Consider the following 21,333-nt stretch of genomic DNA (forward strand, 5'->3'; position numbering starts at 1 on the left):
CCCTCTGAATCAGAGAGGTGCAGGGGCTGCCATAATTAATATCCACGTCTTCGGCGCCCGAGGAACAGTGGGTTAACTGCCTTGCTCAGGGGCAGAACCACAGATTTTTACCTTGTCAGTTCAGGGATTCGATCCAGCAACCTTTCGGTTACTGGCCCAATGCTCTAACCACTAGGCTACCTGCCACCCCATCAATATGAATGCAGAATACGTTAAAAAAAGGTAGTCTCACCTCAGAGTGATTGGTTATTGTGCCATCCATTGCAGTGGGAACAGAATTGCTATGGATGGTATTTTAATTTTGTAATCTCAACCATATCACTGAAAGACATCCCATTCATGAGGAGTAAATATGTGACTTGTGACATCTGACAAGAAAACTCAATGATAAGCTCAATGATAAGTCTTTGAAAGCCCATTCTCACAAAACCACGACAGTCTTCAGATTCTGGAACAAGGTTTTCCAAATCCCATTCTGGAGAGCTGGCCAGTAGGTAACTGACTTTCATTCAAATATTCAACTCATCCAAATATTTTACTAAATATTCAACTAAGTCTTCTCTATGGACCATAATTAAATGAGCGTAAATCTGCTGATTAGCCTAACTGCATCGTTGGATGGAAATCTTACAGACCCAGACGTCTATCAAAACAGATATGATCTTACTACCAATCTCAACCTCAGAGTTCCTTCTAACCTTCTAGCCAGAGTTTCTGGGTGCATCCTTAAATGGCACCCTATTTAAAAGGGAATAGGGTGCCAATTGCGACTCAACCCTCACATCTTATTCATCCCACCTAACTTATGGATTCAGATCCTCCTCAGATCCCAATGACTTCATCATACTCCTCCATATGAAATCAGTGTTATTGTACACATTCCCTCCAATTTTCTTGCGGTCTCAGACCCAAATCAGTGTAATTATACACATTCCCTCAAGGCTCTGACCCAAAAGGAACAGAGCTGAGGAGAGGAAAGCTCCTTGTTTTAAGATAGTCACTCATACCAGGGATCATTTAGCTATTTGATTTTGAATTTTAAGAAGACTTTATGTATATAAAAAAATTATAAATTTGGCCTTTACTACTATAGCCCATAGAAATGTACTCAATAACACATTCATAAAGGGCAAAAAGACAGTCCCAAAAATCATAAGGAGTAAGGTTTTGAAGTGTGTGTCCTACATCTAGGAGACATAAGAAAGATCAGGAAGTATTTTTGTTTTTTTTGGACACATTTAACTTCTTGTTTTTGTTGGCACAAGACTACCTCCATACTTCCATTCATTTGTGTGGGTTACCTTCAGATGAGCCCCGTGACACTTGTGGGGGTCGTGATACTTGTGGGGGGTCGTAGAGCAAAACGGAGAACACCATTGTGTTCGTGAGAGCCTTCCCTTTTTACAGGGTCATATTAGTTCAGCCTGGTCTCATAGACTAGACGTAACATAGTACATACTGTATAAATCCGGGACACTCAAATTAGTATGATATGTTACATTTGAAGTGGTTAAGACAGATGGTTATTTAAGGCAAAAACAGAAGTAGTGGCCTCCTGAGTGGCGCAGTGGTCTAATGCACTGCATCACAGTTGCTAGCTGTGCCACTAGAGATCCTGGTTCGTGACTGGGAGACACATGGGGAGGCGCACAATTGGCCCAGCGTCGTCCGGGTTAGGAGAGAGTTTGGCAAGTCGCCAGGTGTACGGTGTTTCCTCCAACACATTGGTGCGGCTGGCTTCCGGGTTTAGAAGCAGTGTGAATTGGCTGGGTTGTGTTTTTGAGGACGCACGGCTCTGGACCTTTGCCTCTCCCGAGTCTGTACGGGAGTTGTAGCGATGGGACAAGACTGTAACTACCAATTGGATACCACAAAATTGGGGATAAAGAAAAAAGACAGTAGGGTGGTTGGAAGTTCGAATCTCATCAGGGACAACTTTAGATTTTTAGACAATTTGCAACTTTTCAACTACCTTTTAGCTACTTTGTAACTACTTAGCATGTTAGCTAACCCCTCCCCTAGCCCTAACCCTTCTGCTGGCCCTAAGCTTAACCCTAACTCCTAACCCTAACCTCTAGCCTAGCTAACTTTAGCCAGCTAGCTTTCGTTAGCCACCTAGCTAAAATTTTACTAAATTCGGAACATATTGTAACATAACATATAATACAAATTGTAATTCATAACTTATCATATAAAAGGGGTGATGGATATCCACAAATGAATACATACCATATGAAACTTAACATATCATCTTAAATGTAGTGTCTCGGATTTACATACAGAATAATACGAAATGCTCTGCGACCGAGTTGATTAGTTTGTAGCCCAAAATGTTTGGACGATGTTGTTCATGAGAGTCAGCTGTCCATGGTGTGGTCAAACTGTCTTCGTGAGAAGACCGATTTTCCGGGTGTCTCATGGTGTGACAAACACCACTGTAGCTTGGCCACCTTCCACTGCAGATGCGGAAAGCCGACAGAGGTGGATGCCCAGGATTGAGACATAGCCCATGCAAAAATAAACTGCCAACAGGCTAGAAATGTTTTAACAGTTGTCTTTTTTTGCATTCAATTGTGCTCCTTGAGCCACACAATAAGCTTCCATTCCCCTGTCACAAGCAGATTTATGACTGATTTAATATGAAATCATCCTGTTATGGTCAACCCATTTATGGTCAATCCTGTTACAGTCAACCCAGCACTTAATAGGCACTTACTATAACATTTTCTACTTAACCTCAAGGTGGGAAAATGTGTTTATGAAGTTGAACATGTGCTATTTATGACAGGATGTTAAAATTAGGTGAAATCAAGTTACACTTCTCAAAAGGCGCCGAATTGGTGGAACGACCCAAGATAAGTGTGCTTCCATACCAGTTGCTATCTCTCACATTTCCAGAGTTAACACACACACAAAGGCAGCTGGGGGCAGAGTTGAATATTTAATCTCAATCAAAATATTTTGACACCGTGCAATTTTCTACTATTGTCCACAACATTATCTGATTTCAGTCATGCAACAGAAACCCATAAACAATAAGAAGCAGACATTCATACTGTCTGTCTTCCATCAGCTTCTGAAAACTTAGCTTGGTGATGGGTCTCAGTAGGCGGGTCTGTGTGTCTAATCTTTAAAGCTCCCAAAAACCCACACGCTGAGCGGTTTCATAAAATGATGAATGCTAAAATGGGTCCCTCTAAGATCTAGAGCAGGGGTCTACAACCTTTTCTAGCATGAAAAGAAATTAAACGTCGCCAGCTGCACATTTTATTTATGTCTTTCAAATAGGCACATTATTCTCCTCTACCCTGAAACTCTTCCCCGGGTCCTTGGTATAGAAGAGATGTGTTTTCTGTCAATATACTGTACCTGGTAATATTATGGTTAATAAACAGTATTTGGCATGACAGGCCTGATAAAATTATATTTTGTATTTTTCCAAATTTTGTTTTATCAGTTTTATTTTTCCTGGTTTAGATAGTTTTTTTACTCTCAGTATAACAATTACTCATAAACAACTAAAATGGATGCTCTGAGTTCACGTCAAATCTTAAATCACATCACTGACAAAAAAGTAGGTCATCTGAACTAGATAATAATGAGGCAGTGGATAGACGTCGTCGGGTGTCAATATTTTCTCCCAAGGATTTGTGTATACAGTAGTGGTAACATCATATGGTAGTAATAACAGAGTAATGGATCAGTAATGGATCCGTGAATCAAATGAACAGACAACACTTACTAATCATCATGATATGCACATGCCTTCAGTAACTAATCATTATGATATGCACATGCCTTCAGTAACTAATCATCATCATGATATGCACATGCCTTCAGTAACTAATCATCATGATATGCACATGCCTTCAGTAACTAATCATCATGATATGCACATGCCTTCAGTAACTAATCATCATGATATGCACATGCCTTCAGTAACTAACCATCATGATACGCACATGCCTTCAGTAACTAATCATCATGATACACACATGCCTTCAGTAACTAATCATCATGATATGCACATTCCTTCAGTAACTAATCATTATGATATGCACATGCCTTCAGTAACTAATCATCATGATATGCACATGCCTTCAGTAACTAATCATCATGATATGCACATGCCTTCAGTAACTAATCATCATGATATGCACATGCCTTCAGTAACTAATCATCATGATATGCACATGCCTTCAGTAACTAATCATCATGATATGCACATGCCTTCAGTAACTAATCATTATGATATGCACATGCCTTCAGTAACCTATCGTAATACACAGAGTGTACAAAACATTAGTAACACCTTCCTAATATTGAGTTGCACACTTTCCATCCTCGTACTACATCTCCCGCCTCTCTGGCCTCTGGTGTTCGCCATGGTAACATGGTAACCAAGGCCATTAGAAGACTTCTGAACTCATGTTGTCCCTGTCTTTCATTAGATGCTGCTTAACACTCTGGATGTACAGAACCAGCCAAACGTTTGGACACACCTACTCATTCAAGGGCTTATCATTATTTCTTTACAATTTTCTACATTGTAGAATAATAGTGAAGCCATCATTACTATGAAACAACACATATGGAGTCATGTAGTAACCAAAAAACTGTTAAACAAATCAAAATATATTTTATATTTGAGAATCTTCAAAGTAGTCACCCTTTGCCATGATGACAGCTTTGAACACTCTACCCTTGAATGAGTAGGTGTGTCCAAAACTTTGACTGGTACTGTACATATTAGTGAAAATGTTGTTGCTATTTTTCCGGTAATGATATTATTAAACCTTCGATTGTGGGTGTTGACTGGTACATAATTCATGGAATCCTCAGATAAGCATATTCACGCACAAACATACATACACAGACACATGCATGCACAAGCACACGCACATGCACATATGAGTAGGAGAGAGAGACAAAGAGCAATTATCATATGAATTGAGTTTTCCTTTCCTGCTCTGATATCTGTCTGTGTCCCTGCCACAGAAGTGATCAGCTGTGTTATGAAACAGCTTAAAGTGAAGGGGAAAACTTGATCTATTTTTCTGTGAGGCAGCGTATCATCCTACACCAACTCTGAGACACAGACAGACTGGAGGCAGCAAGCAAAGCATTACTCTGCCTTACCCCAATGGCTGTCAGAATGGGGACTTGGTATATCCACTTAATGTTCCCAGCACTTAACTCCCAGCACCTAGAATAATTGAGAGAAAAGAAGAAGAGGAAAATAGATGGTTGAAGAAAGGCAAACAAGGAGGAATAAAGTTGGAGGGTGTGAAGTATCAAAACAAAGACATGGAAAGAGAAGTGGATGGACGGAGGGAGCAAAAGAGGTGAAGGAAGAGAAATGCAGTGAGAGAGAGAGAGAGAGAGAGAGAGAGAGAGAGAGAGAGAGAGAGAGAGAGAGAGAGAGAGAGAGAGAGAGAGAGAGAGAGAGAGAGAGAGTCGATCATTCCCTGGACAGGATAATGAACTCCATTTAGAGACTCTCCCTATTCATTACAGTGACAGACAGAGCAGCTAAAGAGAGACCCTCCCTATGCATGACAGTGACAGACAGGGCAGCGAAAGAGAGACTCTCCCTATTCATTACAGTGACAGACAGAGCAGCTAAAGAGAGACCCTCCCTATTCATTACAGTGACAGACAGGGCAGCTAAAGAGAGACTCTCCCTATTCATTACAGTGACAGACAGGGCAGCTAAAGAGATACTCTCTCCCTATTCATTACAGTGACAGACAGGGCAGCAAAAGAGATGATCTCTCCCTATTCATTACAGTGACAGACAGGGCAGCAAAAGAGAGACCCTCCCTATTCATTACAGTGACAGACAGGGCAGCTAAAGAGATACTCTCTCCCTATTCATTACAGTGACAGACAGGGCAGCTAAAGAGAGACCCTCCCTATTCATTACAGTGACAGACAGGGCAGCAAAAGAGAGACCCTCCCTATTCATTACAGTGACAGACAGGGCAGCTAAAGAGAGACTCTCCCTATTCATTACAGTGACAGACAGGGCAGCTAAAGAGATACTCTCTCCCTATTCATTACAGTGACAGACAGGGCAGCGAAAGAGAGATCCTCCCTATTCATTACAGTGACAGACAGGGCAGCAAAAGAGAGATCCTCCCTATTAATTACAGTGACAGACAGGGCAGCAAAAGAGAGACCCTCCCTATTCATTACAGTGACAGACAGGGCAGCAAAAGAGAGACCCTCCCTATTCATTACAGTGACAGACAGGGCAGCTAAAGAGAGACCCTCCCTATTCATTACAGTGACAGACAGGGCAGCTAAAGAGAGACCCTCCCTATTCATTACAGTGACAGACAGGGCAGCGGAAGAGATACTCTCTCCCTATTCATTACAGTGACAGACAGGGCAGCTAAAGAGAGACCCTCCCTATTCATTACAGTGACAGACAGGGCAGCAAAAGAGAGACCCTCCCTATTCATTACAGTGACAGACAGGGCAGCTAAAGAGAGACCCTCCCTATTCATTACAGTGACAGACAGGGCAGCTAAAGAGAGACCCTCCCTATTCATTACAGTGACAGACAGGGCAGCGGAAGAGATACTCTCTCCCTATTCATTACAGTGACAGACAGGGCAGCTAAAGAGAGACCCTCCCTATTCATTACAGTGACAGACAGGGCAGCGGAAGAGATACTCTCTCCCTATTCATTACAGTGACAGACAGGGCAGCTAAAGAGAGACTCTCCCTATTCATTACAGTGACAGACAGGGCAGCTAAAGAGATACTCTCTCCCTATTCATTACAGTGACAGACAGGGCAGCGAAAGAGAGACCCTCCCTATTCATTACAGTGACAGACAGGGCAGCTAAAGAGATACTCTCTCCCTATTCATTACAGTGACAGACAGGGCAGCTAAAGAGAGATCCTCCCTATTCATTACAGTGACAGACAGGGCAGCTAAAGAGAGATCCTCCCTATTCATTACAGTGACAGACAGGGCAGCGAAAGAGAGACTCTCCCTATTCATTACAGTGACAGACAAGGCAGCTAAAGAGAGACTCTCCCTATTCATTACAGTGACAGACAGGGCAGCAAAAGAGATGCTCTCTCCCTATTCATTACAGTGACAGACAGGGCAGCGAAAGAGATGCTCTCTCCCTATTCATTACAGTGACAGACAGGGCAGCTAAAGAGAGACCCTCCCTATTCATTACAGTGACAGACAGGGCAGCAAAAGAGAGACCCTCCCTATTCATTACAGTGACAGACAGGGCAGCTAAAGAGAGACTCTCCCTATTCATTACAGTGACAGACAGGGCAGCTAAAGAGATACTCTCTCCCTATTCATTACAGTGACAGACAGGGCAGCGAAAGAGAGATCCTCCCTATTCATTACAGTGACAGACAGGGCAGCAAAAGAGAGATCCTCCCTATTAATTACAGTGACAGACAGGGCAGCAAAAGAGAGACCCTCCCTATTCATTACAGTGACAGACAGGGCAGCAAAAGAGAGACCCTCCCTATTCATTACAGTGACAGACAGGGCAGCTAAAGAGAGACCCTCCCTATTCATTACAGTGACAGACAGGGCAGCGGAAGAGATACTCTCTCCCTATTCATTACAGTGACAGACAGGGCAGCTAAAGAGAGACTCTCCCTATTCATTACAGTGACAGACAGGGCAGCTAAAGAGATACTCTCTCCCTATTCATTACAGTGACAGACAGGGCAGCGAAAGAGAGACCCTCCCTATTCATTACAGTGACAGACAGGGCAGCTAAAGAGAGACCCTCCCTATTCATTACAGTGACAGACAGGGCAGCGAAAGAGATGCTCTCTCCCTATTCATTACAGTGACAGACAGGGCAGCGAAAGAGATGCTCTCTCCCTATTCATTACAGTGACAGACAGGGCAGCTAAAGAGAGACCCTCCCTATTCATTACAGTGACAGACAGGGCAGCGAAAGAGAGATCCTCCCTATTCATTACAGTGACAGACAGGGCAGCTAAAGAGAGATCCTCCCTATTCATTACAGTGACAGACAGGGCAGCGAAAGAGAGACCCTCCCTATTCATTACAGTGACAGACAGGGCAGCTAAAGAGAGATCCTCCCTATTCATTACAGTGACAGAGAGGGCAGCTAAAGAGATACTCTCTCCCTATTCATTACAGTGACAGACAGGGCAGCTAAAGAGAGATCCTCCCTATTCATTACAGTGACAGACAGGGCAGCGAAAGAGAGATCCTCCCTATTCATTACAGTGACAGACAGGGCAGCTAAAGAGAGACCCTCCCTATTCATTACAGTGACAGACAGGGCAGCTAAAGAGAGACCCTCCCTATTCATTACAGTGACAGACAGGGCAGCAAAAGAGAGACCCTCCCTATTCATTACAGTGACAGACAGGGCAGCTAAAGAGAGACCCTCCCTATTCATTACAGTGACAGACAGGGCAGCAAAAGAGATGCTCTCTCCCTATTCATTACAGTGACAGACAGGGCAGCTAAAGAGAGACCCTCCCTATTCATTACAGTGACAGACAGGGCAGCTAAAGAGATACTCTCTCCCTATTCATTACAGTGACAGACAGGGCAGCTAAAGAGAGACTCTCCCTATTCATTACAGTGACAGACAGGGCAGCTAAAGAGAGACTCTCCCTATTCATTACAGTGACAGACAGGGCAGCTAAAGAGATACTCTCTCCCTATTCATTACAGTGACAGACAGGGCAGCTTAAGAGATACTCTCTCCCTATTCATTACAGTGACAGACAGGGCAGCTAAAGAGATACTCTCTCCCTATTCATTACAGTGACAGACAGGGCAGCTAAAGAGAGACTCTCCCTATTCATTACAGTGACAGACAGGGCAGCTAAAGAGATACTCTCTCCCTATTCATTACAGTGACAGACAGGGCAGCTAAAGAGATACTCTCTCCCTATTCATTACAGTGACAGACAGGGCAGCTAAAGAGAGACTCTCCCTATTCATTACAGTGACAGACAGGGCAGCTAAAGAGAGACTCTCCCTATTCATTACAGTGACAGACAGGGCAGCTAAAGAGATACTCTCTCCCTATTCATTACAGTGACAGACAGGGCAGCTAAAGAGAGACTCTCCCTATTCGTTACAGTGACAGACAGGGCAGCTAAAGAGATACTCTCTCCCTATTCATTACAGTGACAGACAAGGCAGCGAAAGAGATGCTCTCTCCCTATTCATTACAGTGACAGACAGGGCAGCGAAAGAGATGCTCTCTCCCTATTCATTACAGTGACAGACAGGGCAGCTAAAGAGTGACCCTCCCTATTCATTACAGTGACAGACAGGGCAGCAAAAGAGAGACCCTCCCTATTCATTACAGTGACAGACAGGGCAGCTAAAGAGAGATCCTCCCTATTCATTACAGTGACAGACAGGGCAGCTAAAGAGATACTCTCTCCCTATTCATTACAGTGACAGACAGGGCAGCGAAAGAGAGATCCTCCCTATTCATTACAGTGACAGACAGGGCAGCAAAAGAGAGATCCTCCCTATTAATTACAGTGACAGACAGGGCAGCAAAAGAGAGACCCTCCCTATTCATTACAGTGACAGACAGGGCAGCAAAAGAGAGACCCTCCCTATTCATTACAGTGACAGACAGGGCAGCTAAAGAGAGACCCTCCCTATTCATTACAGTGACAGACAGGGCAGCGGAAGAGATACTCTCTCCCTATTCATTACAGTGACAGACAGGGCAGCTAAAGAGAGACTCTCCCTATTCATTACAGTGACAGACAGGGCAGCTAAAGAGATACTCTCTCCCTATTCATTACAGTGACAGACAGGGCAGCGAAAGAGAGATCCTCCCTATTCATTACAGTGACAGACAGGGCAGCTAAAGAGAGACCCTCCCTATTCATTACAGTGACAGACAGGGCAGCTAAAGAGATACTCTCTCCCTATTCATTACAGTGACAGACAGGGCAGCTAAAGAGATACTCTCTCCCTATTCATTACAGTGACAGACAGGGCAGCTAAAGAGAGACTCTCCCTATTCATTACAGTGACAGACAGGGCAGCTAAAGAGAGACTCTCCCTATTCATTACAGTGACAGACAGGGCAGCTAAAGAGATACTCTCTCCCTATTCATTACAGTGACAGACAGGGCAGCTAAAGAGAGACTCTCCCTATTCATTACAGTGACAGACAGGGCAGCTAAAGAGATACTCTCTCCCTATTCATTACAGTGACAGACAAGGCAGCGAAAGAGATGCTCTCTCCCTATTCATTACAGTGACAGACAGGGCAGCGAAAGAGATGCTCTCTCCCTATTCATTACAGTGACAGACAGGGCAGCTAAAGAGTGACCCTCCCTATTCATTACAGTGACAGACAGGGCAGCAAAAGAGAGACCCTCCCTATTCATTACAGTGACAGACAGGGCAGCTAAAGAGAGATCCTCCCTATTCATTACAGTGACAGACAGGGCAGCTAAAGAGATACTCTCTCCCTATTCATTACAGTGACAGACAGGGCAGCGAAAGAGAGATCCTCCCTATTCATTACAGTGACAGACAGGGCAGCAAAAGAGAGATCCTCCCTATTAATTACAGTGACAGACAGGGCAGCAAAAGAGAGACCCTCCCTATTCATTACAGTGACAGACAGGGCAGCAAAAGAGAGACCCTCCCTATTCATTACAGTGACAGACAGGGCAGCTAAAGAGAGACCCTCCCTATTCATTACAGTGACAGACAGGGCAGCGGAAGAGATACTCTCTCCCTATTCATTACAGTGACAGACAGGGCAGCTAAAGAGAGACTCTCCCTATTCATTACAGTGACAGACAGGGCAGCTAAAGAGATACTCTCTCCCCATTCATTACAGTGACAGACAGGGCAGCGAAAGAGAGATCCTCCCTATTCATTACAGTGACAGACAGGGCAGCTAAAGAGAGACCCTCCCTATTCATTACAGTGACAGACAGGGCAGCAAAAGAGAGACCCTCCCTATTCATTACAGTGACAGACAGGGCAGCTAAAGAGAGACCCTCCCTATTCATTACAGTGACAGACAGGGCAGCAAAAGAGATGCTCTCTCCCTATTCATTACAGTGACAGACAGGGCAGCTAAAGAGAGATCCTCCCTATTCATTACAGTGACAGACAGGGCAGCTAAAGAGATACTCTCTCCCTATTCATTACAGTGACAGACAGGGCAGCTAAAGAGAGACCCTCCCTATTCATTACAGTGACAGACAGGGCAGCTAAAGAGATACTCTCTCCCTATTCATTACAGTGACAGACAGGGCAGCTAAAGAGAGACCCTCCCTATTCATTACAGTGACAGACAGGGCAGCTAAAGAGATACTCTCTCCCTATTCATTACAGTGACAGACAGGGCAGCTAAAGAGAGACTCTCCCTATTCATTACAGTGACAGACAGGGCAGCTAAAGAGAGACCCTCCCTATTCATTACAGTGACAGACAGGGCAGCTAAAGAGATCCTCCCTATTCATTACAGTGACAGACAGGGCAGCTAAAGAGAGACCCTCCCTATTCATTACAGTGACAGACAGGGCAGCGAAAGAGATGCTCTCTCCCTATTCATTACAGTGACAGAGAGGGCAGCGAAAGAGAGATCCTCCCTATTCATTACAGTGACAGACAGGGCAGCGGAAGAGATGCTCTCTCCCTATTCATTACAGTGACAGACAGGGCAGCTAAAGAGAGACCCTCCCTATTCATTACAGTGACAGACAGGGCAGCTTAAGAGATACTCTCTCCCTATTCATTACAGTGACAGACAGGGCAGCTAAAGAGAGACCCTCCCTATTCATTACAGTGACAGACAGGGCAGCGGAAGAGATACTCTCTCCCTATTCATTACAGTGACAGACAGGGCAGCTAAAGAGAGACTCTCCCTATTCATTACAGTGACAGACAGGGCAGCTAAAGAGATACTCTCTCCCTATTCATTACAGTGACAGACAGGGCAGCGAAAGAGAGACCCTCCCTATTCATTACAGTGACAGACAGGGCAGCTAAAGAGATACTCTCTCCCTATTCATTACAGTGACAGACAGGGCAGCTAAAGAGAGATCCTCCCTATTCATTACAGTGACAGACAGGGCAGCTAAAGAGAGATCCTCCCTATTCATTACAGTGACAGACAGGGCAGCGAAAGAGAGACTCTCCCTATTCATTACAGTGACAGACAAGGCAGCTAAAGAGAGACTCTCCCTATTCATTACAGTGACAGACAGGGCAGCAAAAGAGATGCTCTCTCCCTATTCATTACAGTGACAGACAGGGCAGCGAAAGAGATGCTCTCTCCCTATTCATTACAGTGACAGACAGGGCAGCTAAAGAGAGACCCTCCCTATTCATTACAGTGACAGACAGGGCAGCAAAAGAGAGACCCTCCCTATTCATTACAGTGACAGACAGGGCAGCTAAAGAGAGACTCTCCCTATTCATTACAGTGACAGACAGGGCAGCTAAAGAGATACTCTCTCCCTATTCATTACAGTGACAGACAGGGCAGCGAAAGAGAGATCCTCCCTATTCATTACAGTGACAGACAGGGCAGCAAAAGAGAGATCCTCCCTATTAATTACAGTGACAGACAGGGCAGCAAAAGAGAGACCCTCCCTATTCATTACAGTGACAGACAGGGCAGCAAAAGAGAGACCCTCCCTATTCATTACAGTGACAGACAGGGCAGCTAAAGAGAGACCCTCCCTATTCATTACAGTGACAGACAGGGCAGCGGAAGAGATACTCTCTCCCTATTCATTACAGTGACAGACAGGGCAGCTAAAGAGAGACTCTCCCTATTCATTACAGTGACAGACAGGGCAGCTAAAGAGATACTCTCTCCCTATTCATTACAGTGACAGACAGGGCAGCGAAAGAGAGACCCTCCCTATTCATTACAGTGACAGACAGGGCAGCTAAAGAGAGACCCTCCCTATTCATTACAGTGACAGACAGGGCAGCGAAAGAGATGCTCTCTCCCTATTCATTACAGTGACAGACAGGGCAGCGAAAGAGATGCTCTCTCCCTATTCATTACAGTGACAGACAGGGCAGCTAAAGAGAGACCCTCCCTATTCATTACAGTGACAGACAGGGCAGCGAAAGAGAGATCCTCCCTATTCATTACAGTGACAGACAGGGCAGCTAAAGAGAGATCCTCCCTATTCATTACAGTGACAGACAGGGCAGCGAAAGAGAGACCCTCCCTATTCATTACAGTGACAGACAGGGCAGCTAAAGAGAGATCCTCCCTATTCATTACAGTGACAGAGAGGGCAGCTAAAGAGATACTCTCTCCCTATTCATTACAGTGACAGACAGGGCAGCTAAAGAGAGATCCTCCCTATTCATTACAGTGACAGACAGGGCAGCGAAAGAGAGATCCTCCCTATTCATTACAGTGACAGACAGGGCAGCTAAAGAGAGACCCTCCCTATTCATTACAGTGACAGACAGGGCAGCTAAAGAGAGACCCTCCCTATTCATTACAGTGACAGACAGGGCAGCAAAAGAGAGACCCTCCCTATTCATTACAGTGACAGACAGGGCAGCTAAAGAGAGACCCTCCCTATTCATTACAGTGACAGACAGGGCAGCAAAAGAGATGCTCTCTCCCTATTCATTACAGTGACAGACAGGGCAGCTAAAGAGAGACCCTCCCTATTCATTACAGTGACAGACAGGGCAGCTAAAGAGATACTCTCTCCCTATTCATTACAGTGACAGACAGGGCAGCTAAAGAGAGACTCTCCCTATTCATTACAGTGACAGACAGGGCAGCTAAAGAGAGACTCTCCCTATTCATTACAGTGACAGACAGGGCAGCTAAAGAGATACTCTCTCCCTATTCATTACAGTGACAGACAGGGCAGCTTAAGAGATACTCTCTCCCTATTCATTACAGTGACAGACAGGGCAGCTAAAGAGATACTCTCTCCCTATTCATTACAGTGACAGACAGGGCAGCTAAAGAGAGACTCTCCCTATTCATTACAGTGACAGACAGGGCAGCTAAAGAGATACTCTCTCCCTATTCATTACAGTGACAGACAGGGCAGCTAAAGAGATACTCTCTCCCTATTCATTACAGTGACAGACAGGGCAGCTAAAGAGAGACTCTCCCTATTCATTACAGTGACAGACAGGGCAGCTAAAGAGAGACTCTCCCTATTCATTACAGTGACAGACAGGGCAGCTAAAGAGATACTCTCTCCCTATTCATTACAGTGACAGACAGGGCAGCTAAAGAGAGACTCTCCCTATTCATTACAGTGACAGACAGGGCAGCTAAAGAGATACTCTCTCCCTATTCATTACAGTGACAGACAAGGCAGCGAAAGAGATGCTCTCTCCCTATTCATTACAGTGACAGACAGGGCAGCGAAAGAGATGCTCTCTCCCTATTCATTACAGTGACAGACAGGGCAGCTAAAGAGTGACCCTCCCTATTCATTACAGTGACAGACAGGGCAGCAAAAGAGAGACCCTCCCTATTCATTACAGTGACAGACAGGGCAGCTAAAGAGAGATCCTCCCTATTCATTACAGTGACAGACAGGGCAGCTAAAGAGATACTCTCTCCCTATTCATTACAGTGACAGACAGGGCAGCGAAAGAGAGATCCTCCCTATTCATTACAGTGACAGACAGGGCAGCAAAAGAGAGATCCTCCCTATTAATTACAGTGACAGACAGGGCAGCAAAAGAGAGACCCTCCCTATTCATTACAGTGACAGACAGGGCAGCAAAAGAGAGACCCTCCCTATTCATTACAGTGACAGACAGGGCAGCTAAAGAGAGACCCTCCCTATTCATTACAGTGACAGACAGGGCAGCGGAAGAGATACTCTCTCCCTATTCATTACAGTGACAGACAGGGCAGCTAAAGAGAGACTCTCCCTATTCATTACAGTGACAGACAGGGCAGCTAAAGAGATACTCTCTCCCTATTCATTACAGTGACAGACAGGGCAGCGAAAGAGAGATCCTCCCTATTCATTACAGTGACAGACAGGGCAGCTAAAGAGAGACCCTCCCTATTCATTACAGTGACAGACAGGGCAGCTAAAGAGATACTCTCTCCCTATTCATTACAGTGACAGACAGGGCAGCTAAAGAGATACTCTCTCCCTATTCATTACAGTGACAGACAGGGCAGCTAAAGAGAGACTCTCCCTATTCATTACAGTGACAGACAGGGCAGCTAAAGAGAGACTCTCCCTATTCATTACAGTGACAGACAGGGCAGCTAAAGAGATACTCTCTCCCTATTCATTACAGTGACAGACAGGGCAGCTAAAGAGAGACTCTCCCTATTCATTACAGTGACAGACAGGGCAGCTAAAGAGATACTCTCTCCCTATTCATTACAGTGACAGACAAGGCAGCGAAAGAGATGCTCTCTCCCTATTCATTACAGTGACAGACAGGGCAGCGAAAGAGATGCTCTCTCCCTATTCATTACAGTGACAGACAGGGCAGCTAAAGAGTGACCCTCCCTATTCATTACAGTGACAGACAGGGCAGCAAAAGAGAGACCCTCCCTATTCATTACAGTGACAGACAGGGCAGCTAAAGAGAGATCCTCCCTATTCATTACAGTGACAGACAGGGCAGCTAAAGAGATACTCTCTCCCTATTCATTACAGTGACAGACAGGGCAGCGAAAGAGAGATCCTCCCTATTCATTACAGTGACAGACAGGGCAGCAAAAGAGAGATCCTCCCTATTAATTACAGTGACAGACAGGGCAGCAAAAGAGAGACCCTCCCTATTCATTACAGTGACAGACAGGGCAGCAAAAGAGAGACCCTCCCTATTCATTACAGTGACAGACAGGGCAGCTAAAGAGAGACCCTCCCTATTCATTACAGTGACAGACAGGGCAGCGGAAGAGATACTCTCTCCCTATTCATTTCAGTGACAGACAGGGCAGCTAAAGAGAGACTCTCCCTATTCATTACAGTGACAGACAGGGCAGCTAAAGAGATACTCTCTCCCCATTCATTACAGTGACAGACAGGGCAGCGAAAGAGAGATCCTCCCTATTCATTACAGTGACAGACAGGGCAGCTAAAGAGAGACCCTCCCTATTCATTACAGTGACAGACAGGGCAGCAAAAGAGAGACCCTCCCTATTCATTACAGTGACAGACAGGGCAGCTAAAGAGAGACCCTCCCTATTCATTACAGTGACAGACAGGGCAGCAAAAGAGATGCTCTCTCCCTATTCATTACAGTGACAGACAGGGCAGCTAAAGAGAGATCCTCCCTATTCATTACAGTGACAGACAGGGCAGCTAAAGAGATACTCTCTCCCTATTCATTACAGTGACAGACAGGGCAGCTAAAGAGAGACCCTCCCTATTCATTACAGTGACAGACAGGGCAGCTAAAGAGATACTCTCTCCCTATTCATTACAGTGACAGACAGGGCAGCTAAAGAGAGACCCTCCCTATTCATTACAGTGACAGACAGGGCAGCTAAAGAGATACTCTCTCCCTATTCATTACAGTGACAGACAGGGCAGCTAAAGAGAGACTCTCCCTATTCATTACAGTGACAGACAGGGCAGCTAAAGAGAGACCCTCCCTATTCATTACAGTGACAGACAGGGCAGCTAAAGAGATCCTCCCTATTCATTACAGTGACAGACAGGGCAGCTAAAGAGAGACCCTCCCTATTCATTACAGTGACAGACAGGGCAGCGAAAGAGATGCTCTCTCCCTATTCATTACAGTGACAGAGAGGGCAGCGAAAGAGAGATCCTCCCTATTCATTACAGTGACAGACAGGGCAGCGGAAGAGATGCTCTCTCCCTATTCATTACAGTGACAGACAGGGCAGCTAAAGAGAGACCCTCCCTATTCATTACAGTGACAGACAGGGCAGCTTAAGAGATACTCTCTCCCTATTCATTACAGTGACAGACAGGGCAGCTAAAGAGAGACCCTCCCTATTCATTACAGTGACAGACAGGGCAGCGGAAGAGATACTCTCTCCCTATTCATTACAGTGACAGACAGGGCAGCTAAAGAGAGATCCTCCCTATTCATTACAGTGACAGACAGGGCAGCGGAAGAGATACTCTCTCCCTATTCATTACAGTGACAGACAGGGCAGCTAAAGAGAGATCCTCCCTATTCATTACAGTGACAGACAAGGCAGCGAAAGAGATACTCTCTCCCTATTCATTACAGTGACAGACAGGGCAGCAAAAGAGAGACCCTCCCTATTCATGACAGTGACAGACAGGGCAGCTAAAGAGAGACTCTCCCTATTCATTACAGTGACAGAGAGGGCAGCGAAAGAGAGATCCTCCCTATTCATTACAGTGACAGACAGGGCAGCTAAAGAGAGACCCTCCCTATTCATTACAGTGACAGACAGGGCAGCTAAAGAGAGACCCTCCCTATTCATTACAGTGACAGACAGGGCAGCTAAAGAGAGACCCTCCCTATTCATTACAGTGACAGACAGGGCAGCGAAAGAGATGCTCTCTCCCTATTCATTACAGTGACAGACAGGGCAGCGAAAGAGAGACCCTCCCTATTCATTACAGTGACAGACAGGGCAGCGGAAGAGATACTCTCTCCCTATTCATTACAGTGACAGACAGGGCAGCTAAAGAGAGACCCTCCCTATTCATTACAGTGACAGACAGGGCAGCGGAAGAGATACTCTCTCCCTATTCATTACAGTGACAGACAGGGCAGCTAAAGAGAGACCCTCCCTATTCATTACAGTGACAGACAGGGCAGCGGAAGAGATACTCTCTCCCTATTCATTACAGTGACAGACAGGGCAGCTAAAGAGAGACCCTCCCTATTCATTACAGTGACAGACAGGGCAGCGGAAGAGATACTCTCTCCCTATTCATTACAGTGACAGACAGGGCAGCTAAAGAGAGACCCTCCCTATTCATTACAGTGACAGACAGGGCAGCGAAAGAGATACTCTCTCCCTATTCATTACAGTGACAGACAGGGCAGCAAAAGAGAGACCCTCCCTATTCATTACAGTGACAGACAGGGCAGCTAAAGAGTTACTCTCTCCCTATTCATTACAGTGACAGACAGGGCAGCTAAAGAGAGACCCTCCCTATTCATTACAGTGACAGACAGGGCAGCTAAAGAGAGACCCTCCCTATTCATTACAGTGACAGACAGGGCAGCGAAAGAGAGACCCTCCCTATTCATTACAGTGACAGACAGGGCAGCGAAAGAGATGCTCTCTCCCTATTCATTACAGTGACAGACAGGGCAGCGAAAGAGAGACCCTCCCTATTCATTACAGTGACAGACAGGGCAGCGAAAGAGAGATCCTCCCTATTCATTACAGTGGCAGACAGGGCAGCGAAAGCAACATCCACTGAGGTCCATCAGGGCCAATGGCAAAGGCTATGCCTGCCTACCCATTCATTGTGTGAATTTGTTTTGTTTATTCAGTCAGTATTTGAGCAAGATTTGTTACCCTCTATTTGAGCACACTTAATCCAGTTATGGGTGTTTATTTCATGCTTTGCAAAGCGAGCAGCTCTGAAAATAGAATACCCATCCAAAGAGACGGATTCCTCCTGGGAACCGAGGGAGATTCTGGATGGAGATTCTGTTAACATGATTTGGGAGGTTAGATAGGAACCCGTTGGAGGAAAGAGAGTCTGCAATAGTCACATTTTCCCTCCAAGGATCTGCCACATTTAGGTATGACAGCTAGCCATAATTTGAATGTGCAGGCAATGGAGGTCAGTATTCAGTGCTTGCATATAATGTGTTTTATGCACTAGTCTTTAAGAAGTGTGTGATTTGCACAGCAGTGTGTCCCAAATGGAGAGAGTTTACCATGGAGGGAGTTGTCCATGACTGATGATTCCTTAATGTAGTGTTAAAACTTGTTATGTACATAATGCTACATCTGACTACATCTGATAATGCTACATCTGACTACATCTGATAATGCTACATCTGATATTGCTACATCTGATAATGCTACATCTGATAATGCTACATCTGACAATGCTACATCTGACAAATGCTACATCTGATAAATGCTACATCTGATAAATGCTACATCTGACAAAGCTGTCTCTTTCTCCAAACTCTGTCTCTTTCTCCAACCGCTGGCTCTTTCTCCAAACTCTGGCTCTTTCTCCAAACTCTGGCTCTTTCTCCAAACTCTGGCTCTTTCTCCAAACTCTGGCTCTTTCTACAAATGCTGGCTCTTTCTACAAATGCTGGCTCTTTCTACAAATGCTGGCTCTCTCTTAAGGTGAGAGGATAATTGAGGAAAAACACTTAAAGGTAGCTTAATGGAATACTGTAGAGAAGGCCCAATAGAAAGAGAGAGAGAGAGAAAAGAGAGAGCTGCAAGCAAGCACAGGGTCTCACCATTCAGGCTTTCACACAGTGTACCCATCCTGAATACCTGATGAAAGAAACCCTGGGAACAACTATTCAGCACCAGATTCAACAGGCAACCGACCAAATCATCCCCAAAATCATCACAAGGCAACCCACCAAATCATCCCTGAGAGGAGAGTAAGTGTCCCCCGTCTACCTTTGTTTATCCGTACAGTGTTTTGGTGCATGAGAGACCAGCTGCTGCCTCCAGTGCATAGTACAAGACACTAATAGGAAGTCAAGTCACTACCATTACCAAGTACTTAATACCCATATTCAAAATAACCATGTTACCTAGCCAGCAGATTGGTCTGGTACTGTACATGTGATGACTTACAATTCCTCCAGAGTATTCAGACCCCTTGACTTTTTCCACATTTTGTTAGGTTACAACCTTATTCTAAAATTGATTAAATTGTTTTCCCCCCCTGATCAATTTACACATAATAACCCATAATGACAAAGCCAAAATAGGTTTTTAGATATTTTTGCAAATGTATTACGAATAAAAAACTGAAATATCACATTTACATAAGTATTCAGACCTGATTGCAGCATTGAGTCTTCTTGGGTATGACACTACAAGCTTGGCACAACTGTATTTGGGGAGTTTCTCACATTCTTCTCTGCAGATCCTCTCAAGCTCTGTCAGGTTGGATGGGGAGCGTTGCTGCACAGCTATTTTCTGGTCTCTCCAGAGATGTTAGATCGGGTTCAAGTCCGGGCTCTGGCTGGGCCACTCAAGGACATTCAGAGACTTGTCCCGAAACCACTCCTGCATCGTCTTGGCTGTGTGCTTAGGGTCGTTGTCCTGTTGGAAGGTGAACCTTCGCCCCAGTCTGAGGTCCTGAGCTCTCTTGAGCAGGTTTTCATCAAGGATCTCTCTATACTTTTCTCCGTTCATTTTTGCTTCGATCCTGACTAGTCTCTCAGTGCCTGCCGCTGAAAAACATCTCCACACCATGATGCTGCCCCCATCATTCTTTACCGCAGTGATGGTGCCAGGTTTCCTCCAAACGTGACGCTTGGCATTCAGGCCATATAGTTCAATCTTGGTTTAATCACACCAGAGAATCTTGTTTCTCATGGTCTGAGAGTCTTTAGAGGGCTGTCATGTGCATTTTACTGAGGAGTGTCTTCTGTCTGGCCACTCTACCATAAAGGCCTGACTGGTGGAGTGCTGCAGAGATGGTTGTCCTTCTGGAAGTTTCTCCCATCTCCACAGAGGAACTCTAGAGCTCTGTCAGAGTGACCATTGGGTTCATGGTCACCTCCCTGACCAAGGCCCTTCTCAACCGATTGCTCAGTTTGGCCGGGCGGCCAGCTCTAGGAAGAGCCTTGGTGGTTCCAAACTTGTTTCATTTAAGAATGATGGAGACCACTGTGTTCTTGGGGACCTTCAATGCTGCAGACATTTTTTGGTACCCTTTCCCAGATCTGTGCATCAACACAATCCTGTCTCTGAGCTCTACGGACAATTCCTTTGACCTCATGGCTTGGTTTTTGCTCTGACATGCACTGTCAACTGTGGGACCTTGTATAGACAGGTGTGCGCCTTTCCAAATCATGTCCAATCAATTGAATTTACCACAGGTGGACTCCAATCAAGTTGTAGATCAAGGATGATTAATGGAAACAGGATGCACCTGAGCTCAATTTCAAGTCTCATAGCAAAGGGTCTGAATACTATTATAAATAAGGAATTTCTGTTTAATATGTTAATACATTTGAAACATTTTCTAAAATGTGTTTTTGCTTTGTCATTATGGGGTATTGTGTGTAGATTGCTGAGGATTTATTTATTTTTTAATCCATTTTAGAGTAAGGCTGTAACGTAATAAAATTTGGGAAAAGTCAAGGGGTCTGAACACTTTCCGAAGGCACTGAACATCATAAAATCAACAGTCTTTTGATTGATC

At 45.0% G+C, this 21,333-nt stretch overlaps 1 protein-coding gene across 4 annotated transcripts in view; it reads right to left on the reverse strand.

Moving 5' to 3' along the window:
- The window catches only part of LOC129816649 (parathyroid hormone 2 receptor-like), an 89,641-nt gene that overhangs the window by 14,137 nt on the left and 54,171 nt on the right, over window positions 1–21,333 (reverse strand). For 3 of the 4 annotated variants that reach the window (XM_055871390.1, XM_055871392.1, XM_055871389.1), the window contains one exon: window positions 5,140–5,206. The exons of the other annotated variant lie outside the window; for it this stretch is intronic. In XM_055871390.1, the coding sequence (XP_055727365.1) occupies window positions 5,140–5,206 (67 nt within the window). The remainder of the gene's footprint in view (window positions 1–5,139; window positions 5,207–21,333) is intronic. 4 annotated transcript variants of the gene reach the window in all.

The sequence above is a fragment of the Salvelinus fontinalis genome, chromosome 19 (genome assembly GCF_029448725.1).
Source record: "Salvelinus fontinalis isolate EN_2023a chromosome 19, ASM2944872v1, whole genome shotgun sequence".
NCBI lineage: Eukaryota > Metazoa > Chordata > Actinopteri > Salmoniformes > Salmonidae > Salvelinus > Salvelinus fontinalis.